This window comes from Impatiens glandulifera, chromosome 4, assembly GCF_907164915.1.
Source record: "Impatiens glandulifera chromosome 4, dImpGla2.1, whole genome shotgun sequence".
Classification (NCBI taxonomy): domain Eukaryota; kingdom Viridiplantae; phylum Streptophyta; class Magnoliopsida; order Ericales; family Balsaminaceae; genus Impatiens; species Impatiens glandulifera.
The window spans coordinates 1,679,309-1,704,522 of NC_061865.1; the positions used below are offsets into that span (position 1 = coordinate 1,679,309).

Here is a 25,214-nt window from a genome sequence, read left to right on the forward strand (position 1 = left end):
TCATTCCATGATGAACTACACTATCTTTTATTTTAATATATTATACAAAATAAAATATTTAATTATTTATCTTCTATTTTATATTAATTTTGTGTTATCAATCAAATAAATAAAAATATTTAATTATTTATCTTACCTATTAAAACTTTAAATAAACTAATAGATTAATATTGAAAAAAAAGTATATCACACTCCATGTCCATGGTAGTTATCATGCCCACACAAAATTGAGCTAGACTATTTTTTATTTTATTATATTATACAAATAAAATATTTATCTTCCCTTTTATATTAATTTTATGTTATCAATCAAATAAATAAAATATTTAATTGTTTATCTTACCTATTTAAAATTTAAACATCACTAATAGATTTGTGGCACACAAATTTGTGCTGCAAGATCCCTTATTTTATTTTTACTTTATTATACAAATAAATCAATTAACTTGGTAAATAAAATGATTAGTTAAGTATAATTTTTTTATTTTTCTTTACCAATACAATGTTATTATCATTTCTGTATAAAAGATGCAAATTGTAAATTAACTAGGAAATGTCATTCCCCATCGTCGAAGTAACGGATCATCACCGCTTTACTTCACGCATATATTCCATGCAAATCGATAACAGCCTTGTTCGGCTTAAGGAACTTCACCCTTGTGTTTTTATCTATCTCGACTTTAGTTGAATTTCTAAAAATTGAAGAAAAAAAATGTATCTACTTATAAGTTGTTATAACCCAGAGATTTATTGGGCTTTCGTGCTCCATTAGATTAAAAAAAATCAAAGAGCATGCTTGGTACGTGATTTTTGTACTTAGTAATGGGAAAAAAGATATTTGGTTGGTGATTTTGATTTCAGAATATTGATTTGATTCCGGATACTCAGGATTCATCCAATTCTCTCTAAATTGGGAGGAATGAATCACATTCATGAGAGATACACTTTCTCTCATTATCTCCACTCTCCTATTTTATCTCTCTCATGATTATAATTATAATATTATATATATTTTTTATAATTATATTATACGTTATTTTATAATTAACATAATAATAAAATTTTATTTATTTATAAAATAAATAATTTCAATTATTTAAATAATATTAAGGAATTATTTAAAATAAAATTTCAGTAATAATTACAATAACTAATAATAATATAATTAATTTTAAATATTATATATTAATAATAAAATTAAAATAAATTAATTAAAATATAAAACAAAAAATAAAATAGAAATTTTATATAAAAAAATATTTAAAAAAATTAAATATGAAATATTTTAACAAAAATTATTATTAAAAAAATTATACCATATTATAATATATTATTAAATAAAATATTATATTTAATTTAAATGTATTTATCTATTATTAATATGTAATATTTAAAAGACTTTGTCTTATATTATTTATAATTAATAGATAATTTTTTATTTATAATTAGTAAAAAATTAAAAAATTCAACATTTTTTTTATAAGTATTTTATTTTTATTTTAAAAAAATATAATTAATATGATAAAATATTAGATTTCATATTTTATTAAATTATGTCACTTAAATATTTTATATATTTTAAACAATTATATTATAAAAATAATAATATTTTATATTTTTAATTTAATAAAAAAAATTTAAATATTAATCATAATTTTAATAACAAAATTATATTTATAACTTTTCTCTTATAAATCAAAACATTATCAATAGAAATGAGAATGATTAAAACTCTTAACACTTTTATCCATCATACTCATTCTCATTCCACACATTTATCAATCTCAATCATATTCTCATTCCTTTATTTGAACCAAACACACAATAATATAATTTATTTGGTGATGTCATTACAATTAATGTTAGATATTCAAAATTAATTAGAGATGATTGTAGATAAGATTAATTTGAATATTTGATTAAATATTGACTCATTAAATTGATTTTGTAGACTTATTAAATTGGTTTTGTATTTATTAATACCTACAATTCCACCTTATAACTAACTGATCATATATAAAAAAAGTTGGTTTATTGATTTTTTTTTTTATATTTAATTATGTAGAAATCAAAGCAACAACATCTTTTGTAAATGAACTTCAAATCCAATTTAACTAAAGAAAGTGAAGTACAAAAATATCAACTACAAATATATATTATATAATCTACTTAGAAGAAACAACTTTTTAAAATAGATCCATAAATATCTCACAATAATTTATTTGTTTATTTTTCAAAAATATTCTTCCAAAATCATTATTTTTCACTTTAAACAAAATTTCAAAATCTAAACTATTAAAGAAGAATCACACCAATTTCCCAAATTTTTATTCCATGACCAAGAATTATGACCTAGAATAAACTTACGAATTTGTGGCACATCTCATTTAAGAAATTCTTCCTAAAATCTTTAGGAAAGATCCGACACAAAGTGTTGGTCAACTATCTAAGTAGCCGAAGATCTTGAATTTGAAAGAATTCCGACACCCAAAAATTAATTTGATTTATACACAATATCTCATATCTCCGGTATAATTCTCACTAAACACGGGCTTATAATAAGTATAATTAGGGCTACTTTTAAATATCATAAAGGTACTCTCACATAAGTTCCTGATTAATAATCACTTAATAGATTAACCATGTGCTAATAGTATAATTTGTGTGTGAAATGGAGAAACTGTGAAAGACATTGCTAATAGAAAGAAAGATGAAAAATAGCAAAGGGAAACATTATTTAATTTCTTTTACACTATAATATCACAAGTTGATAAGCCAAAAAAAAAAAAAGATTATCACTTCACTTCAAATCTAGAAAAGACCAATTAAAGCTTGTTACATACTACTACTACAAAGATAAAATCACCTAGCCAATTTACAGGGCATAGGATTTCTCAACGATTAAGTCAGTATCCATTCGAAGGGCGGTATAAACCATTCCCGGAAAGAAAACGCGAGTAGGGAAGATTATAATCCGGAATACCACCATAAGATAACACATCCGGTTCATTATTCCTCATCCCCATCATCATGGTTAGGTGAGGCTCACCAATCTGACGCCATTGGTTTCCCACAAACCCGTGTCTCTGATTTGTAAGTGGTGGAGATGAAACATAGTCATGGTAACTCGGCGTTGATGAGGTGTCCATATCACCACCCCACGTTCTTGTATATGCTGGATAAGAAAATTGACGGTTCAGATTGTGATATGGTCCGTTGTTAACGAAACCAGAAACACTTCCATTTCCATTCTCGTCATCAAGCAGGTCATTAATGATGTCCAAGTGCGGGAATTCCAACATGGCAGCAGCATTCTGGGTGGTTTGTTGCCCTGTCTCGGAACCGCTAATGATATAAGAATGAGATGACAAACTATTGTGACTATGGGGTGGTCCCCTCATTCCAAACGATGGATTTCTTAAATCGGGAGGTGGATAATATTGAGGAAAACCGGCAGAAACACCCATTATGGCATTCGGATATGATTGGGGAATATAGCTTGGGGCAGATCCTAACCTACCAGCTGCACTAACTGAACGTTCTAGCAGGGGCAGTGGGGTCTCGAATGAAGGGATAACAGGAACATGCTGAACTACTGAGGGCTTTTCTATAGGCTTCTGTTCTTTAACTTCTCCTAAATCCGGTTTGGATGTGCATCGAGTTGGACCAGCAGACATAGGTCGCTTTCCCACTGAAACATTGTTCGCTACGAGATTTTGTGGTGGACTGCTTGGAGGGGAATGTCCTGTTGTCGTTTCTTTGGAGGGTATTCCCGAATCAACAGAAGACGTTACCTCTTCCTGTAAAGAGACCAGGAAATGTCTTAGTATAAATATGACTTGCTGTTTAAACTGAAAAAAAAATAGAAGCAAAACCTACCTTCTTGACAACAGGCTGATCGGGCGAATTTGTTTGCTCTGGAAAAGATTGTGGAACACAATCTGGTTCAGCATCTTTGGTCTCATCCAGATGGTTCCTCCTATAAACACAAGGAGTTGATTAGTTATAACGTAGATAAAAGAAACAAGCGAAGTGTTCTTACCTGACAGGCGATTTTTGAGTTCCTTGATTTGTTTGTGAGAATCCATTTCTCACCACTGAAGGAACCGAGTCGGTAGAACAAGTCGATGAACTGTCATCCATGGATGATGGAATCCTTCTTTCTCCTTTTCCATTTTGACTGGAATCAAGAATTGTTACTTCACTGTTGATAGACTCTGTGTCCCAGCAGACAGGACTAGAGCCTCTGCCATCTGAATCGGCTTGAAGAACTTCAGTAACACAATCTAATGAATCAGACAAATCGGAAATGTCATCCACTGTAATGGGATTTTCATAGCCACATTCAGCCTCCAATGTCAGGTCTTTTATGCCATGTGGATCACTTATTTCAAGTAGCTTATCTTCAACCACTAGATTGGCCTTTTCGTCCCTCCCTTTACCACCCTTTGCTTTCCGACCATTTCGTTTTTGTTTTCCCTGAAGGGTGAGAATCCAGTAGAAGATCGTATCAAATTTTGGCAAAGCATGTATAATAATATCATCATTTGAAATAAATAAACTTCTAGTCAGCATTAGCTTGTATTTTGGTGCCTAATCCAATATAAAAGAAACACCAAAACTAATTTACTACAAATTACCATAGTTTCAAGCACTTTCAATACAAGTTATCTTCAATACTATATGCATATATGATATTTTGTGTAGATAACCTGCTTCTTCTTTGATTTCTTCTTCCTATCAATGCCACGTTTTGCTTTGTGCTCAGACTCAGCCAGGGAGGCTGCCTCAGCCTCCTCTTCACGAATAAGTTCTTCTTGTCTCTTCAAAGAAACGGCTTCCTGGTATGCAATTTCAATTTTACTGCCAATAAAATAAGAGGTGAAACTGAAATTTCCAACTAAGACTGGATGATTAGCAATGCTTAAATGATATTAAAATATATCCAACACAATACTGAATGATATTAAAATAAAAGCATGTTCAAATCAGTAATTCATGTTAAAAGGCAATAATCCAAAGTAACAGCTTCAGAGTTTTCATGAATGCGATTAACATGAGAACAGAAAATTTAGGGAAACATATTTCTTCTGATTTCTGAAATAGAAAAAAACTAATTTTCTAGTTTTCATTTATATGTTTTTATTCTTAACCTGTAGCTTATCTTTTTGTTAATGAGTTGAGAGTAGGCAAATCTGAATTTTAGGAAACTAGAATGATATCTTTCCTTTTTCCTAAATAAACCTCCCCTTAAACAAGATTCTTCATTTCACTATCTTAATATTTCTTCATGTGTTCATATTTCATAACTAAACACAACTTATGACCATCTACTTCTCATATCAAGTGTATCACCCTGTTGTTTTGGCTAAGCAAACTATTACTTTCTTTGTTAGGCATGGGCCAATGAACTAAGCAAAGCTTCTTGATTGAATTTCTTGGAAGAACTATGCAAATGGCCTATACTAAACTGCCAGGAACAGACAAACACAGGTTTTATGTTGAGGATGTTAGAAGCCTCTCATCATGAGTGAGATTCGACAACTATGTCAGAGAGCAGATAAGAGACAACAATTGGAAGCAAAAGGAGAATAACTACCCAAAATAAATCACTAAAAATGGTTATACCTGAATATATGGGCTAGTGCAAATATTTCAATAGTTCTACGACCCAATTCTGTAAGCCGACTCTCATCATGCTCAATGGAATCTTTTATCAAGTCCTCTTCTGAACATCCATCCTAAAAAAATGAAGAGCATAAGTATCAATTCATTATTGCTCTCTTAATTAACAGCTTAAGCTTTTAGAATAGGTAACTTAACAAAGTGGATGCTCATTCTCTGTATAAATTGGCACAAACCACACATAGTTATGACAAGGTTCCAAAGGTTTATCACACTTTTCATTTGAAGTAAATCAAGTAAGTATATGCAAGAGTTTTAGCATAGATTTATTTAGCTAACCTTTGTACGGTTCTGAGGACCCTTGTCATCCTTTGGAGGCAAGGGCTCTATAGCAGCCCTCTTAACTAGCAGCAACACATCATCCACTAGAATAAACATATCCTTCTCAAGGAGAACCATAGGAACCACCAACTCTCCCGTACTTGTTGACTTTTCCCTAGATCTCTTGTTCTTGCTCATCCACTCAAGACATTTCAGTCCACTGTACAGGGAATCCATTACCAAGGTCGAGCTAACTTCCTTTTCTATAAAGAAATTTTTAACAACCGCCCTCAGAACAGCATCAGATTTCTCCCTTGAGATGAGGTGCTTAGTATTCTGGTCAATCCCACTCCAGAAAGTACAGAAGCTGAAAACAAAATAGACAAACAAGTAATATTCATATCATAATGACATGACAAAATTATAATGACAGCATTCTAAACTTCATCATAACAAATCAATAAATAGATCTAATAATCCCGCAGGCTGTAAATATTCTGTTTCACCATACAATGACATCTTACACCATGAGAAAGAGACATTGTGCATGCATTAAAATATCATTTTTGAAAAAAGAAACACTTCAAAATCAAAGAAATAAGAACCTTGGGAAGCTAGTTCTCCCTTATGACAGGGTCTATAGACAATCATTATATCTTAAAGCTGAAACACACTTTACCTTGACCACCTTGCTTTATCTTCGATCAAGTTTCCAAGCTTACTTCTTCTCTCTTCCACAAAGCGGCGACATATTGCCTCTACATTTGTCAAATATACTCGAATTAGTTCTCTCCTATACTGACAACCAAGGCAGCGGAAAGGTCGGTCTGCTCTCTCCCTATGTAAAAGGCATTGTTTGGAGTTAGATTGAGGTTAAGCAAGACAACAATAAGTATTGGGCACGATAAAATTAAATAGATGTCAATATAGTAGTGTCAATATCTTGAATCTCAATATTTATGATAAATCCCCGAAACATACATAAACATCTTTCAAGCAAGATACCCCCATAAAAACAGATTAATGCATGTAAGAATATAACTGCAAAGATGGGAAGATATGCTTGCAATAGGTAAATCTCCACCAGAATATCTAAACAAGATGAAAGATCTGACTATTCTAACGGGCTCACAGAGAACACAATTAACTGAAACTAATGCTAAAAAGCCTGCTATTGAAACTTAACACACTTTAATATTATGACCATGAAAATACCTAATTACTTGTACTTGAGCTTTAATGGTTAGAGAATTTCCATCAGTGAACCCATCCAAGACTTTAGACAGCTCCATAAACTTTTTCCAGCCCCAATCATGCTCCTTCTTCCAAAATCGATGTAATGTATCTGCGAAAAAATCATCAAACATACTAATTCCAAATCAATTAACAAAGAAACCCAAAGAAGAAAAAATCCACGTCTTAGAAGACCAACCAGAGTACTTAGTTCGCTTTGGATCTTTATTCACCACAGCTATTGTGAACTGTGCAAAATGACTCCAGCCTATTGAGTGAATGAGGGAAATAAAACATATAATCAGAAATCAGAAGTTGTCCAGTTCGAAGATAAATTGAGCAGCGAGTTCTAAAATGCCATATACCAGGAAGAAGTTTGTCATGATTGGCCACGCAGAGGAACAACGAAAGATGGTTGTTGACATCACAACCTTGAGGGTAAATTAAGATGTACCTGTCACACGTGACGTAGATTGAGTGACTTGCCTTCCAACATCATATGAGTAATAATTGACAAATCCTTAGCACATCCATGCCACAGAACAGGACTATTTTCATTAAGCACACCCATGCCATATAACAAGACTATTTTCATTAAGCACTACCAAGTGTAAGAAGAAAGCTATACTTAAAGTTTGTACCATCATAATGAGTAATAACTGACAAATCCATAGCGCGCCCATGCGACGAAACAATGCTACTTTCATAAGCACTACCATATAGGTATATATAATTCCAGTCATATATTTGGTAATAACCCGGAACAAAAAGATATTGCACAAACCATTTATAGCCGCCAACCTCAAATGCATTACTACGAAGCTCTCTCTTGTTAATAGTGGAAAAATCGTCTATCTTCCACGTATAATTTCCATACAACTCGGAAGTTTTTGGTCCTGCAAGATAACACACCAAACCTTAGTCACTAAATAAGAGTAAGTAACTACTAAATAAGACCAGAGTAGTTTTTAGAAGTAATAGAAAGAATTATAGATGACTAACATATGTCTCATATTAACCTTTAAGCTTTCTTCTGTGGTTTTTTGTTACATAATTATGTTAAAATAATGAAGGCATGAGATCAAACATCCTTCTTCTTTTTCGACTGACCGGTATAGCACTTAATAGTCTAGCATCTAAATCCAAACTTAACCCATCTTGTGGAATTTAGTTGACGCATATTTCTATGATCCATTAAGCACTATGACTTCCTATGAAGTTCTATTTGAGCACAAAAGTAATTGGAGTGCAACTTATTTTCAGGAGATATTGATGGCACTTAGATAAACTACCGTGAATAAGCTTTTACAGTTCATGAACATCATAAATAAGATAATACCTATAGAGCAAAGTGTGTCAGCAGGAAAAGGAAATGCAGACTAATTAGCAAAGCCCTCTTAATGGAAGAAGATGACTTTACATGGTTCTTGTTAATGGATAGATCAATAGAAGAATATATTACCCAATGTGGATTCAAAATGAAATACATTTTACATTTATCTTCTATGCTGGTTTTATCTTGCAATTATTGGTTTGAAATATAGAGAGGTAACATAATACATGAATGATGAATACATTCTTTTGTAGCTAGTCTCTCTCTCACCTTCTTCCACATCAGTGTATAAGACACAATCATACCACACAAAGGGAGGCAATAATTAGACTTCTTCAAGAATAGATATTCAGTTAAATGATTGATATCAGAGGTGGCTGATGTGCATATGGCTTAACTTGAAAGGCTTCCTTCCAATGAAGACAAGATATAATTAATTATCAAAGTGCGTTTTCAGTGATACAAGAAGGAAAAGATCCTTCTAACAATGTCAATATAAATTATAAACAGTGTCCTATGTGAAAATTGTGATGATTAATGAAAAACTACCCTAACCCATTCACGATGAAATCACAACAAATTTTCTTGATTGAAACATACAATTTACTCTCCAACATCCATGATATTGAATTAGTACAGTAACCAATAATTAGATCAAACATTCCAATGTTATTGAAACATTTCAGAAAATAGAACAGCTTACCTCCATCATTATCATCATCCATATCCCAGAAAGTGGGGGAAGTAGATGTAACTCCATTCTCTACTTGCTCATATGATCTTGATTCTTCCAAAACTTCCTCACTAGAAACCTCCTCCATATTCCTCTCCTAACACGATCCTCGAACTTCTCTGCAACCAATATATTGAATCCATCAAAAACCACCATTTCTTAAACAAAACAATTAAAAGATTTAAATGAGTTGATGCAACTAATGAATCACCAATTGACATTAACAACGACATAATAAATCAATCATCATTCAAAAGAAACTGAACAGCTAACTTTTCTTTGGTTTAAAGGTAAACAGACATTCAGCAGCAATAAATCCTTGGAATAAAAGTGAAACAATCCATTTCGATGCCAAAAACGATCAAACAAACAGCAAAACAGAACAGTTCCCGTGGAGAAACCCTATAAGGTTCATTTGGAAGCAGAAAGAGGCGATTGGATAGGTGATTATCAGAGAAAGGAATATAGATCATAGAGTTAATCAAACCTTGAGATAACAGGTAGCTTTCGGCGATGGCGAGCGAGCAAGAAGCTGGTTTTCGAAGTCCAGGGGAGAAGACAAAGTGAAGAAAAGAAATCAGATTTGAGGTTAGAAGAGAAGAGAAGAGAATAGAGGAGGCGGAAATCAAATAAAATATATTTATTATTACATATATACGTGTGCATTTGTCTTTGTTTTTATGCGTTACATTGAAGAAGAAGAATAATAATATAGTTTTGGAAACAAATATTATTACATAATTCATACATGGGCTTATTTGTACTAGTGTGGTGGGTTTTGCATAATAATCAAGCTAAGCTATGAGTGTTAATAGATCTATCCATCTCAACAATTGAAACCCAATATCAAATCGAACTGGCCAAACTTAATTTATTTCGGTTTCTTATTCTATCGAACCGATTTCAATAGTTCAATTCAGCGTCACTGAAACCGTTCAATCACCGAGCCAATTTTTACAAGATGGGCAAGATCTGAACTCCTAAATCCTTCTTGGCTTACCAACTCTATTGCTATTGTAGCCTTACAACCGGGTGGCTTCCTGCCTTTCCGGTCGAGATGTGGATCCTGTCTCGACATTGCTTTTTCTGTCTCATCAACCAAAAGAAAAAATCTGGAACCTTAAGATGGGAGTGGTGATTAAACTTCAAATCAGTAGGTAGGGGTGGATCCATATAGTGTCGGTTTATAAAACATTACCCTTAATTTTCATATAAAAAAATAATTTAATTTAATATTTATTTATCTAACTTTTAAAAAATGACAAAAATTTACCTCTTATTTCTTTGTTTTATCTATAATTTTATCATTAGTTCATCCTAAACATTTTTCGGACTTATCCCAACTCAAATTATTAAACTGTTAATTAGTATAAATAATAGTTAACACCATACATATAAAGTAAAAATAATAAGATAATATAAAGACTTAATAGTTTAGTAAACTATTAATGATATAAACTATTTTTTCTCATAATATGTAAATTTAATTTAAGACAGTTGATTCAATATTTGTGTGATATTAAAAATAATAATATAATATATATATTGTGTTTTGGAATGTAATTTTTAATATAATGTATTTTATGATTCATGACATTATTCACATAAATACAATGTAATTTTATTTATGATATTACAATTAGTACAACTAACTAATTATTAATGATATTGCACATATATATTAGTTATGATTCTTATGAATTGTGTTTGTAGTTTTTATTTAATATATTATTATATGTTTATATACATGGTTTAATATTGATGTTTTTTTAATTTATTTTAATAAATTTGCAATTAGTGAAAAAATCAACCCGAATAAATCGACAAAATCGTGAATTATTTAAAATTGTATTTTATTTAAATAAATCGAATCTTGAAACTAGAGCCATACTTTTTTGCACTCTCATATTTTATCAAATTTTCAAGTATTTCGTTTAAATTGAGTTTTGATTCAACAAGATCAATTTTTTGACTATTGAGAAAACAATATAAGGCTTTTGAAACCAAAAGAAATGGCTTCTCCAAATAATTCATGGAGAAAGAGTAAAAAATTAGTCAGTGCTAATATAAAAAGTCCAATGGGTTCACTTATTACCTTCCTTGTCCATTTGCTGTCATTGTTATTTTATTGTAAAAGGTTAGAATTCAAATGGGCTTCAGTCCAACCCAATAAAAAGAATGATGGTAGATATTACTCCATCATTTCATAAAAAAAAAAACAACTGCTTATATAATTTTCAAAAAAAAAATATATATTCTATTCATAATTTGTATTTACATTCTTTTAAGCCCATTCCAACCAAAGTTCAAATTCATTCGAATTATAATTTTGGAATTTTCCATAGAAGATGGTGCTAACTTTGTAAAAATATAATATATAAAAGTAGATTTAAATAATAAATTTAGTTAGATAATTTAAATTATTAATTATCTTTTATCTAAATTTAAAGAGGAATAATAAGTTTTAGAAAAACAAATTATAATTGTTTTCTAATTATTGTCATTTGTTATGGAAAATTTCTTTAAAACAAATAAATTGAAATCCTAAATATAATATATAACAATGATCCGATTAGAGACGGATATAAGAATTCAAATTGGGGAACTTTAATTTTTGTAAAGTGGACTTAAAAAAATGACGATTAAATTATGGATAAAACGAAAATGAATAAATATAAGTTTTGTATTTTTTAAAATTGGATAAAAATAATAATAATATATTCAATTATTTTTAAAAAAAATTAAAGGTATTATCACATTTTATTGTAAAAAATAAATAAATTTAAACCTCGTCAACCCGAATCACATACATGAAATAATCATGGAGGCATTTGTTTTCTTATGGATTATTTGATTAAAAAATAGCTTGAGATTATAAGTTATGTAATGATTGAAGTTGTTTGAATAAATTATTTATAATAGAGGTGCTCATATGTGTAGAAACTAGCAAGTACTTTCTAATCAAAATAATAATGAATTATCAATTATTCAAAAGTGTATAAAAGCCTTTTAAGATCAAATCTAAAGTATAATTATCAAAAGGAAATAAAGTATTTTTAAGAGTTGTTTTTTTAAATAAATCCTAATAATTTAAAAAATGTTGATAGTGATGATTTTTAAAATAATTTAGTATTTTTTTTTTAGTAAAATTAATTAAAAAATATTAATATATAATGATAAAAATATATAATATTTTATTTTATTTACTAATGAATTATATTATGTGATTGATTAAATAATTGGCAAAATAATATCTGATTATAGTTGTTATTTTTTTTAATTTTACGTAACCACCGAACAATTTTAAAATAGAGTGTTATTAGTGATAATTTAATTATAGCAATTATATTTTAATTAAAATGAAAATTTTGACAATTTGCAAACCCTACCTTGATTATGATTAATTATGACATCTAAAAGAAAATTGGTGGTTGCTTTGAAACCCTAAAATGAAAAGCATATCCAATCAATTAATTTCTTCTTGTCTACTCACCCACGAGAAGGACAAAATAAAATAATTCGTTACAATCAACTTTTTATATATAATATTATTATTAATGAGAATTACAGGTAATTATTGACTTAACTATTTTGATTCCGAAATAATAACTGTATTAAATTACTAACAATAACAACATAAGAAAATATAAACTATAATAGATCAAAATTTATGTTTTAAAGCAAAATAAATCAAACTATATCCTCAACAAAATTACAATATATTAGATGACTTTCAATCAAATATAAAATTATATAATTAATAAATCTAACAACAAGACCATTATAAAACAATTAACCAAAATATCACCAAAAAAAAATAAAAAAAAATCACCGACTAGCAATTTTTATTTTATTTCATATAAATTTATTATATATATATATATATATATATATATATATATATATATATATATATACTTTTGTTCTTAATTTATCCGGCATATGTTTATATTTTATTTGTTTTATATTTCATTAATCTATATATATTATCACACTATTTAAATAATTATATAATTAATTTTAATATATATTAAGTTAAATAATATTGTATCTTCTAAATTTAGATAATCAGATTTTATTTTGATTAATATATATAATAAAAAAAATACGTTTAATCTTAATTTTTATTAACCCTCTAATCAATCACATAATTTAATTTATTAATCAATATATTAAAATAATTTATTTTAAAAATTAATAATTTCATCATCATATATTAATACTTATAAATTTTACCAAAAAATCAACACCACTTAATATTTTTTTTAAATAACTCCAACCAAACAAACTCTAATAATTTAAATAAATAAATAAAACTTCTGCCTCAAAACAAACTAGCTCCAAGGAATGTGCTCAAATTGTCAATCAACCATGGCACATCAATCACAAGCTTTTTAATCTAAAGTCAATTTTTATACAGTTGTCATTAATTATATTTTTTTCTTAAAACTTGAGTTTTAATTTAAAATATTTACAATAATTTTTAACCTAGAGATATCAAATTACCTAAAAAAAAACTCATGATTTAAAAAAAAATAACATTAAAAATTATATATTGTGCCAAAACAATAAATCATATTTAGTGTAAAAATTGTTTCTTGTACCCATACTCATGTAAACTAATTAATGGTTATGATTTATGTTGCCAATTATTTATTTAATAATATGAAAAATAAAATATGTGCACATAGATATTCACCGTGTTATTTTATATAAATTGAACTTTAATAAAATGATTAGAAAAATAGATTTTAAGTAAATTAAAAAAAATATATATCACTCAAAACTCAACAACCCAATTTCCAAACAAGGCCAACAAGATCATATCATAAGATGTAATAATACCAAACCTATTTGCATTTTATACATTAGAAATAACTTCATTTATAAATATCACGTAATTATCTTAAACAATAATATAACATAATCTATATCTATAATAAGAGCATTAAATAACATATTTGTTTCTAAATAAAGTATCTATAACTGTTAATAAAAAATTAAAAAAAAAAAAAATTTAAAAAAACATGGCTGTTAAGGACCCAAATTAGAAAGAGGTAAAATTGCATTTCTTGATCCTCTCCCATGTCCAAAAGAAAATATTGATTTTCTAACTCTACTTCCCTGAAACCCTTCGCCGCCGTTAACCTCTCCGTCGCCGTCACCGGCGCCGGCGCGCTGTAGAATACCCTGAACCGCTAAACAGAGTAGCCGGTCTGAAGCAGAGTCCATAGAAAAAGACCGTCTCATCGGCTGTACTAAAAACCGGTCATCTTTCTCTCTCATATCAATCCATTCATCTCCCATACTTAACACATGATTAAGCTTCTTTGATTTCAGTTTCGGCTGTGGACTAATCACCGGTGAAATAGTTTCCCGTTCCAATTCAATCACAACGTAGTTTTCATCATTGTCGGTGCCGCCGGCGCCGGAGATCTGATCGGAATCTGAAACAGAAACAGTTTGATTGAACGGGATATGATGATGATGGGTATTGATTGAAATGCTAGTTCTACAAAGTGGGCAATTGATATTTCCTTGAAGCCAAACGTCAATACAATCAACATGGAATAAATGTCCACAATTGGGTAAAGCTCTGAGTTTTTCTCCTGGGTGGAATTCATTAAGACAGACGGCGCATTCTTTGAAGATGATTCCATCTTTTGGGTAATCGAAAGTGGGGATGGATTGGATAATGGATTCGTCAAGACCTCGTCTTTGAATTCCAGGTGAGTAGAGTGAGATGGGTGGTCTGTGACGGCGGCGAGTGGAGAAGGAAAAACGGGTTAAGAGATCGAATCGATGCCAATTTAGACAACATTTGATGACGAAGATGTAATAAGCGATTAGTAAAATGGCTGTGGTTAAGATTCCGATGATGGCGACGGCGAGGATGGGGAAACTTGAATTTGATGTTGCCGGAGTTTGATGTTTTGGATCCATGTTGCCGCCGGAGAAAATGAGTTTTGAAGAGAGAGAGAGAAAGGATGAACTGGGTTTGGTTCAGAGAAATGAGATTTGATGAAGAAGAAGGTTAGAAAATTAGAGAAAGTTTCCTTCTGAGGGAAGATGAAAGCATTTAAGGCCTTGTTTGACATGTTTTTGTATTTAAAAAAAAAATGGATTATGGTTTGAAAACTTGTTTTATGAAAATATTCGTTTATATTATGATTCAAATAATTAAATTAGTGTGATCTTTTTTTAATTGGTTTTTTTTTTTTAAATATTTTTTAGGAAGAAAATACACCTAACTTTTTTTTTATCTATCATAAGAATTTAATTTTAATTAAAATATAATTTTAGTATTTTGATATATAAAAATTAGGTTCATGATTCAGTTTGTACGAGTTAAGTTAGTGAAACTAACATAATTTTAAATTTCTAACTTGAATTTAAAATGTTTATTTTGTATCTCCCTGATTAAATTGATTCAACTTGAACTCACATTTCAAAAGAAATTATAAACGAGTTAACGGATCACTCATTTATGGTCAATTCGATTTTGACAAGATTATTAATAAAATTAAACATGTTGATGTTCACCTAATTTCGATTCTAACTTGATTTTTTTTTATGTTCGATTCAGGTCATCTTTTCGTGTAGTTATAAATTGTTTGATCTAATAAAAAAAAACATTTTGGGATGACTTGGTAATAAAAGTTTAAGTAAAAATTTTTTAAACAAAACACAATTAAATTAAATAGATTAACGATAGATAAAATTTAAAAGACTTCATGTATCTTAAATTTGAATGAAAAATATAATATATTTTATGAAAATATATTTAATTAGATTTTATTTTAAAATTTTATTTATTATGATATTCAAATGATATATACAAAAGTAAAATAAAATAATTTTCAATAAATTCAATCTCAAACACCTATCACTATTTTGATTAATTAGGAATTATGATTATTTTGATTCAGTTTATTTATTAATAAATTAGGTATAATTTGTAGTATTTAATTTATTGATTTTTTATTAATAATTATTTTGAGTGGTATTAATGAGAAAGAAAATATAATAATGGAAAAAATGCTAGAAGAAATAGTAAATTAATAATTCAATTTATTCAATAAAATTAGTATAATTATAAAATAATTAATAAAATAAGCACAAAAATATTAATCAAATAAGACCTAAAATAGGAAAAGTTTTCTGCAGAGCCAGATAGAGACTTTCCTGCCAACCTGACTTTCTGATTGGTTGTTACCAACTACACTTTTGGAGATACATTTCATACACACAAAACTCTTAAAAAAAACATTTTTTATAAAACATAGTACAAATAATGTATTATAATAGTGTTATTATAACATACAAAATTAAACAATTATGTGTTAAAATTAAATTTAAGTTCACGTTATAATTTAAGTTATTTAAAAATAATAATTATTAGTAATTTTGATTAGATATAAAATATATTTAATAAAAATATTTAAAATATATTAATATATAATAATAAAATACAAAATAATAATTTAAAATAAAAAATATTTTAATATATTATTTAATGAACTTAGTTATTTAAAAAATAAAAATATATTTTTTGAATTTAAATTATTTAAATAAATAAAACCAAACAAAATAACATATATTAAGTTGTTTAACTAATTTTAGTATTCAAATATAATAATATAAATTTATATACTTTTCTCAATCAAGAGTTATTTGCTAATTTGATTCTTTCTTAATTATATTAACTTTAATTTATTCAATTACATCATGTTTAATGGTAAAGTATATTGATATATTTAATGGTTTCAATTTATTTGTTTTAAATTGTTACTAGATGCTTAAATATGTTTAATTTTTTACATAATAATTTATTCACTAAAACTATTATAACAATTTATATGAGATTGTGGTTTATTCTAGTTGATAATTTTAAATGTGATCAATATATTCATTATCATTATATTTGTATCCTTAATTCATTTTATGCACTTGTAGAAATGAAAATACTTTGTAAAACATTTTTATATGAATTTATATTTATATTAAAACAAATAAAAATTTGAAGTTTCTAACTAATTTATATATTAGTTCTGTATCTCTAAATATATATAAAAAAACACACAAATAAAATTAATATCATTGTACTTCAATGCATCATTGGTGCAATCGAAAATACTTAATATAAAAATAATGAAATGAAAATCACACAAGGACATCATTCATATAGTTTTTTTTCATAATCATTATCATTTTTTCATAAATTTAGCACGATTCAACATTTATACTCTCACTTTTAAACTATTTTATTAAGTTATTTTGATAATCATACTTATAATAAATATTATCAATTGATTGTTATAATAACAACATTATCTCCTCATCAATCATAATAATATGTTGGATAGATGCTTTCAAGAAATATAGAGAGAATTATAATTTTGGTTTAAGTTGATTAAAATTAGCTGGCAATCCTTTCACCAACAACAACAACTTGATTAATGTTCATACATAATATAATTAGTTTTTGATTGCATTAATTAAGTACTCATTGATTCCCTAAGAGAATAATTTGGTAGTTTTGTCTATCAAATTTGCTTTAATTATAATATTATTCTTTAAATTTATGCAGATCTGATTTTACTGTCACTATTTAAAAAATAAAATAAAATAAAAGTCTGAAATTTTAACATGGTTAGTTTTGTGACACAAATAATTTTAATTTCACATATGCGGATCTATTCTAACGGTTTGGATTGTAGTTCGGGTGACCCAAAATGATTGTAACCGGAGTAAATTTTCTTAAAAGTTTTTAAATTTAAAATCATAACTTTGTCTTGGATGTAAAAATTCTCCAAAATTCCTACCAAAAAGGTAAATCTGTTGAGAAAAGTTGAAATCTCATATGTTAGACCCAAATGAACTAGAGCTGGTTTGATATTTGGTTTTATTTTAATTTTTTACATTCTCTATTATCTTTCAATTTAATTTATTTAAAAGATAAAATGGTAATCAAATTTAAAAAAACTTATTTTACAAAAAATAAAGTCAATTAATAAAGATTTTTATCCAAAATCCAGATAAAATCCAAAAACTCATAAAAATTAAACATGCTCTTAATAAATTCACTTTTTTTTAGATGCACAACCTTGTTTGATATGGATAATTTTGAATTATTTTACAATAAATTCAAAATTCAAAATCTAATTTACTCATTTAAATTATTAACTAAAATACAAAATTATTATTATTTTTTAATAAATTTTAAATAATAAATTTACTCTCTTAAATAATTAGATAGAAAAGACTTACTTAATATATCAAAAACTTTAGTAACCTAAAATATTTAATCTTGAATCAATATATTCTTTAAACTAATGCTCTAAGTGATTTTCTAAGAACATGAATTAGTCGTTACAAATATTAAATAAAACTGAAAAGTTAAATATGACCCAAATTTGAAAACGATTAAGATTTAATAGCTGGATTTTGAGTTTCCAAAAAAATATTATTTTAAATTTATTTTTTAAAATATTGATTTAGATAAAAATATATTTTAATTATAAGTATTAACTCAGTTCAAGGTGTTTCTAAACAAGTATAACCTGGTTCTCTCTGATTTAAAAAAAAAACGGTAAATTTTAATGATCACTTTTCAACAATTATATCACTAATTTTATTAACCAAAATATTAAAATATTATCTATTTTAAATTATTATTTTTTATTTTATTAATATATATTAATACACTTTAAATTTTATTATCAAAAGTAATCATCAACTCTTCAAAATTATCATTTTTTCCCTCTCTAAGTTTTTTTCAAAAACCCCAATACGAACAAAGCCTATACTATAGAATATTAATTTATAAAATATAATAATTTATTTGTAGAATATTAATTTATAAAATATATTGGCAAAATAATTTAAAGAATCTTAAAATTACTAACCAAACAAGACCTAGAACCTAAGTCAATGAAAGAGTGAGAAAGACTCCATTACGATACCATTGTTTGAATATTCAAACTTCTCTCTTATACCTTGATTGGAATCCCGTGTTTCTGATCTATCTTTATCTTCTATACAGACTATACCTTATTTTGGTTCCAAACAAAGCTCTAACTTCAAATGTGAAGGGTCAGAAAGTTGGTGCGGCCGCTGGTCCGTAATTTATTTGAGTCAAGGCCTTGTTTGATTTCAAAAAATTAAATTTAATCAATACTCTTATAATAACATAAAAAATTACAAAAATATTTTCATAAAATAAAAATCAAACTATAAATCAATTTCATTTAATCAATACTCTTATAATAACATAATTTAATTAATTAACTATAATATTAAAAAATATTACTTATTTAAAAAAAAAGTGTTTTAATATTATATATTAATATTTTAAAATTATTTTATTAAAAAAACATTTACTCAAAATCACGATCAATAAATATTTTTTAAATAATTAAAACCAAACTTAAATTTGATTTGATTCATTTACTTAACTAAAGAATTCAAATTAAAATATAATATATATATATATATATATATATAATACAATAAAGAAAAACTAAAAATAATCATTATGTCTTAGATGATTAAGTAAATATGAATAATTAAAAATTATATAATAAAATATTGCAATAATTTTATTAACTATTCAAACTTTTTAAGAAAAAAATAAGAAAGAATAATTTCTCACGTACAAATAATTGTTATAATCTTTAAACTATATATATTTAATCTTTAGTTCTATAATCTTAATAATCTATATCAATAAATTGAGATAAATATAAGTTGTAAAAATATACTTGAATATGTAACGAAAAATAGTTCATTAAGTCGTTATTTTTCATATCTTCTCTTGATTTTGAATTTTCTTGTTCTGGATCTAGACTTGGATCGAAATGTCTGATGTGGATGAGGTTTAAGTCTTTCAACCTCTATCGATAACTTTCTTGACTTCTGAGTGTTCTTGAGAGATGAAGATAAATCTTTTGTCTGATGATATAAACAAATTAGGTAGACTATTTATATGGGTTGGGGACATAGCCTTAATATACTCATTTATTATTTCGTTTATATCAACGAAATAATAAATGATATTTTTTGCTTCTACACAAATATATTCTCATATTTATTATATATGTCTAAATAAGCCAATAACTTTTGTACTTTAATAAATCATTTTAATTGAGTTTAATCTTTATGATTACAACAACTAATCTACCATTATTAAATGATATATACATAAATACTGAAAATAATTTCAAGAATAATATCAAACTTACAAAAATTATAATAAATAAATAAATAAAACCAAACATACATAAAATATAACAAATAAGAAAGGGAAATTAAATTAATTAAATATTTTGATTCAAATAAGTTAGATAATAAAGTGTGAAACCTAATCAACTTATCCCATAAAAACAATTTTAATCAATGGTGAATCAAAATAGGGTAATAATTTTATTATATATATAGATCTTCATATATATATATATATATATATATAGTTATAGTTATTTAATTATATCAAAATAATTTTTTTATCACCTCTCATTTATATCTCAATAACCCAAATTCATTTAATTCATCAATTAAAAACAAATTAATATATTTCTAATAAAAAAAGACTAACATAGATTTGTTTGGCCGAATTTATTTAAATAATATGAAGAGAGAAAAATAATGATCGGTAATAATTTAAAAAAAAATTAATATTTTTTAAATAAAATAATTTAAACAGTATTATTATATATAAATAAATTAAAATTTAATAATTTTAAATAAAATATATTTTAATATTTAAATTAATAAATTTATTAATTTAATAAATAAGAAAAAGAATGAAATTGATTTTTTTTTTGAATTATTTAAATAACCCAAAACAGAAGAAGGCCATAATCCCTTAACCAACCATGATAATCTATCTCAACTAATTTGACATTTATTATATAATTAAACTAAAATCAAATCAAATAACTCACAAAATTTGGACATGATAAGTTATATATCTTTGCAAATTAGCCCCCGTGATTGAAACAATCTCTGATATGAAAAAGATTGATGGTTAAAAAATATAATGAAATTAGAAACATTGATGCTCCACACGTTAAGGATTTATATGTGTATGTATGACTAGGAGGAGTCCAATCCTGTCCATTTACTATTCAAGTCATATCATCCAAACTAACCCTTCCAATTCTTCTCCACTTTTTCACTCTAAAAAATTCAAAAAAGTTACAAAAAAACATGCTCCTTGTCTTTTTTTTATGAAATTTTTAGTATTGAAATGTGTATGGTTTGTATTTTTTTGGTTAAGTATGTTATTTTATTTAGTCAGATTGAATAATATTTAAAAATATTTGGTGGACCGTGAACTACCGGTTAGCTACTTATTCTTTTTAATAGTATTGGTGATAATTTCTCGAGTTTATGTTCGTCTAATTCTTTTGCAATAAAAGAAATAATGTTATCGAATTTTTGAAAAATATTTTTAATCTAAAGACTCTTTTACTAGTATCATTTAGATCATGTCTAACCAAAAAACTCATTTTCAAACTCATTTTGGTGTAAATATCATATCAAATAGTAATTCTACTCAAACTGAAAAACTCATTCTTAAACCCAAAAGAATATTATAATAATATTCTTCTTTACAATAACTTTTATAACTTTTTAATATCACCTTATATATTTTACAATTTATAAATTACACTAATAATATTTTAATATTACCTAATTATTTTAAATTTGATTATAAATTAATTATAAAAATTCATTAAAAATTTAAAAATTACAATACACAAACTAAATTAAAAGTCATTCTTACAAATAAAAAGGAGATAAATTTTTAAATATTATATTATAATTTTTTAACATTATTATATTTTTTTTAAACATTATTATAAATTTATGTTATATAAAAAATATTATATAAATTAATTAAATTATATAGATAAATTAAAATAATAAATTATATAAATAAGTTTGATGTATAAAATGAACTTAAATTAAGTATAAGGGTTAAATTTAAAAATTAAATAAAATTTTGAGTTTCATAAACCGTGCAAACGCATATATAAGGAAAACCCATTTTGAGTTTGATTATTGGTATCGGTTCGAGGAAAAAAGGGGTTTTAAGTTTAGGTATTGATATCGGCTGGAGTTGGTCTTAATGAATTATATGAGTTTCTCATTTTTTTAAACCATAACGGTAGAATGTTAAATATAATTCGACTCAACTTTTTTTTGAAGTTTGCTTACCAAACATTTATCAAAAAAAATTTCATTACTAATTAAAATATTAGGTAGATATTTGATTTATTCGGTTTGATCTCATTTATTACTCATTGTTATGAAACGTAAATAAATTGAACGATGATTTGACGATTTTAATAGAATTTTAATTTTTACAAATCTCTATTATTTAACCTCAATTATAATTTATTATTTGTAACCCTTATTTAATTTAATAAAAAATAATTATTTATAAAATAAAAAATATATAAAAAACTGTCCTCTTATTTTACTATACAAAGTTGACTCGATCTGACTACTGCTAAACCATGTTCTTCTCTTAAGCTCTGTTTGTTTTTCATTTTCAACATTCAATCTAACATTAATAACTTAGTGATTAAGGGAGGGATGATTTCCAATCATAATATTCATTCCAAACTAGGATTTAATGGTTATTCATTATTACCTGTATTTTGGGATTTTTAACTATTGGATAATTGGAAGAACATAAAAATATGAAAATAATATTAAAAACTGTTTTGTTTGCTGTAGGTTGTAGGGAAAAAATGAAATTAACTTCACGGGCCTGTGACTCAGTATGAGTGTGACCGCCTTTTTATTGAATTAAAATTAATTTATCTAATAGGCCCAAACAGCCATTTAGAAAGCCTGTTATAACATAGCTAAACTGCTTTGTATAAGCCCAACTCTGACTGATTCTGTTTTGGCAAATTGTGTGTTATCTAAAATTTTATTAAGCCAACTTACGTTCATATATCTAAATAGGAATAAATAAGAAGAATAAACTCAATCAAAAAAAATTAACAAAAGTAAGTCCATGAATCTGACCTGGCTTGCCAGATTGTCCCCACATCCTGAAAACGCTCATTTTTTATTCTAAAATGGTTATTTCGGAACCCGAAAAGACCGTTTCGGAACATTTTAAAACTGTTTCGGACCCGAAATAAGCGTTTTGGGACATTTTGAAATTTTTTCTCTCCTACCCACTGTCATACCACGTTGATTCGTAGACTTATTTTCGCTAACTTTTCGTTGAGTTTATCAATTTTCATAACTAAAACAATAAAAAATATATAATTTAAATAAAATAATCTAAATTATAAATTTCTAATATTGAGAATTTATAATTATTTAAAAATTATTACATATAATTAATTAAATATTTGTATACATCTACTTTTTTAAATATATAATTAATTAAATAATAATAATAATAAATAAATTATATTTATAAAATTAATTCTTTTATTTAATAAATAATATTTTTTGTACGAAAAATCATTAAATTAAAATTACTTAAAAACTCGTAAAATTTTAAATTTTAGTGTAGTAAATTTTAAATAATAAAAGTTTTACTAAAGTTTACATAATCAGACAACTCATTCTAAGAAGTGATTCTAATATTGTTGAATTAGAGTTTAACTAAAATTTAGAATTTTGTCTTAAACTAATACTTCCCTGTAACTATAAAATTAATTTATTGATATTAGATGATTTTTATATATTTGAACCAATGAAGTAATTTTACCCTATTCAAATTTCTTAACTTTTAGATTTGTTTTGAGTTTCTCTATATGCAAATAATAATTTTTTTTATCTCTTGGATAAAAAAGAATGGCCCGTTCGGTTAGTATTATAATATTATCTTATTGTAAATAAAAAAATATTAAATAATATTGATTCTTGTAAAAAATAAAAGCATGTGGACAGTGACATTGGTTCTTCACCCTTGTGCACATATACGTAAGCACTGAGGTCTTTGATTACGTATACAAGACTGGTCTATTTTCATTACTACATTTATTATATAATTAATAATTAATAACAATTAAATTAATTTATTATTCACCTAACTATATATATCATCTAATATATAAATCTAATAACATATTCAATTTCAAAGAGGATATTTATTAGAAAGTCTTATTTGAAATAGGAAATATTAGAACAAAAATAAATAAAGTTAAAACAATTATTAATTAAAAGTTAATAGTTCGGTTAGTGATTAATAAAAATGTTGTGTATGCGTAAGAGAGAGAGAGAGAGAAAGAGAGTCAAGATTTAAATAAAAACGTGACAATTGAAATAGACCACGTACAATGAACCCATAAAATCATCAAATTTATTTATTTTTAATATGATAATGACTTTTAAATAAAACAATAATAATTATTATAATTCATAATTGGTTTATTGTATATATATTATTCGAATAGTCTTGGTTAGTAATGATGATTTTAAATTAAATTAAAATGGATTGATATAAATTAAAGAAGAAAGTCATAACTTTTGATGAGATGTATTATTTTTTTTTAAATAATAAACTCTATTATGATAACTGTAGAGGAATATTTTGAAAAAGAAGTAACTCCACACAGAGTAATAAAAATCTTAACATTCATTTTTTTTTATTACTTTTCCAAAGAAAATAATGAAAAATTCATCATATTAAAAACTCCAAACATAAGGTAGAAATAAATGTATTTCATGCATTCTTAACATGAAATGAATAGAGTTATTCTTCACCTCAAATAACTCATTAGAATATGTCATTTTCTCTAAGTTTTTATTAGTTACAATAATTAAAAAGTCACGAGTTCAAATTCTACGCTTTAAATAAAAGTGGAAGTTAATAACTGTAAATTGTAATGTGTAATGGAGACGCACCACTTGAGTTGAGAGAATTATGGTAAGCAACTATGAAACAATTTTTTAAAGTTTATGTACCCTAGTCGAGAAAACAAATGTTTT

The 25,214-nt window shown here is 26.1% G+C and overlaps 2 protein-coding genes across 2 annotated transcripts; both read right to left on the minus strand.

Annotated features, from left to right (window-relative positions):
- Positions 1–2,718: 2,718 nt before the first annotated feature.
- LOC124936625 (TNF receptor-associated factor homolog 1a-like) lies at positions 2,719–9,869 on the minus strand. Its single transcript, XM_047477139.1, has 13 exons — positions 9,733–9,869; positions 9,216–9,364; positions 7,964–8,075; positions 7,545–7,633; positions 7,379–7,447; positions 7,162–7,291; positions 6,626–6,784; positions 5,965–6,313; positions 5,629–5,741; positions 4,713–4,863; positions 4,043–4,479; positions 3,880–3,979; positions 2,719–3,800 (listed from the first exon to the last, which is right to left on the minus strand). Exons 2-13 carry the CDS (start codon positions 9,331–9,333, stop codon positions 2,907–2,909), a joined length of 2,721 nt encoding a protein of 906 aa, XP_047333095.1. The 5' UTR covers positions 9,334–9,364; positions 9,733–9,869; the 3' UTR covers positions 2,719–2,906.
- A 4,356-nt stretch (positions 9,870–14,225) lies between these two features.
- Positions 14,226–15,255, minus strand: LOC124936617 (RING-H2 finger protein ATL16-like). The gene has a single exon (XM_047477131.1). The coding sequence runs from the start codon at positions 15,186–15,188 to the stop codon at positions 14,280–14,282; it is 909 nt and encodes a 302-aa protein (XP_047333087.1). The 5' UTR covers positions 15,189–15,255; the 3' UTR covers positions 14,226–14,279.
- Between the last annotated feature and the right edge of the window lie 9,959 nt (positions 15,256–25,214).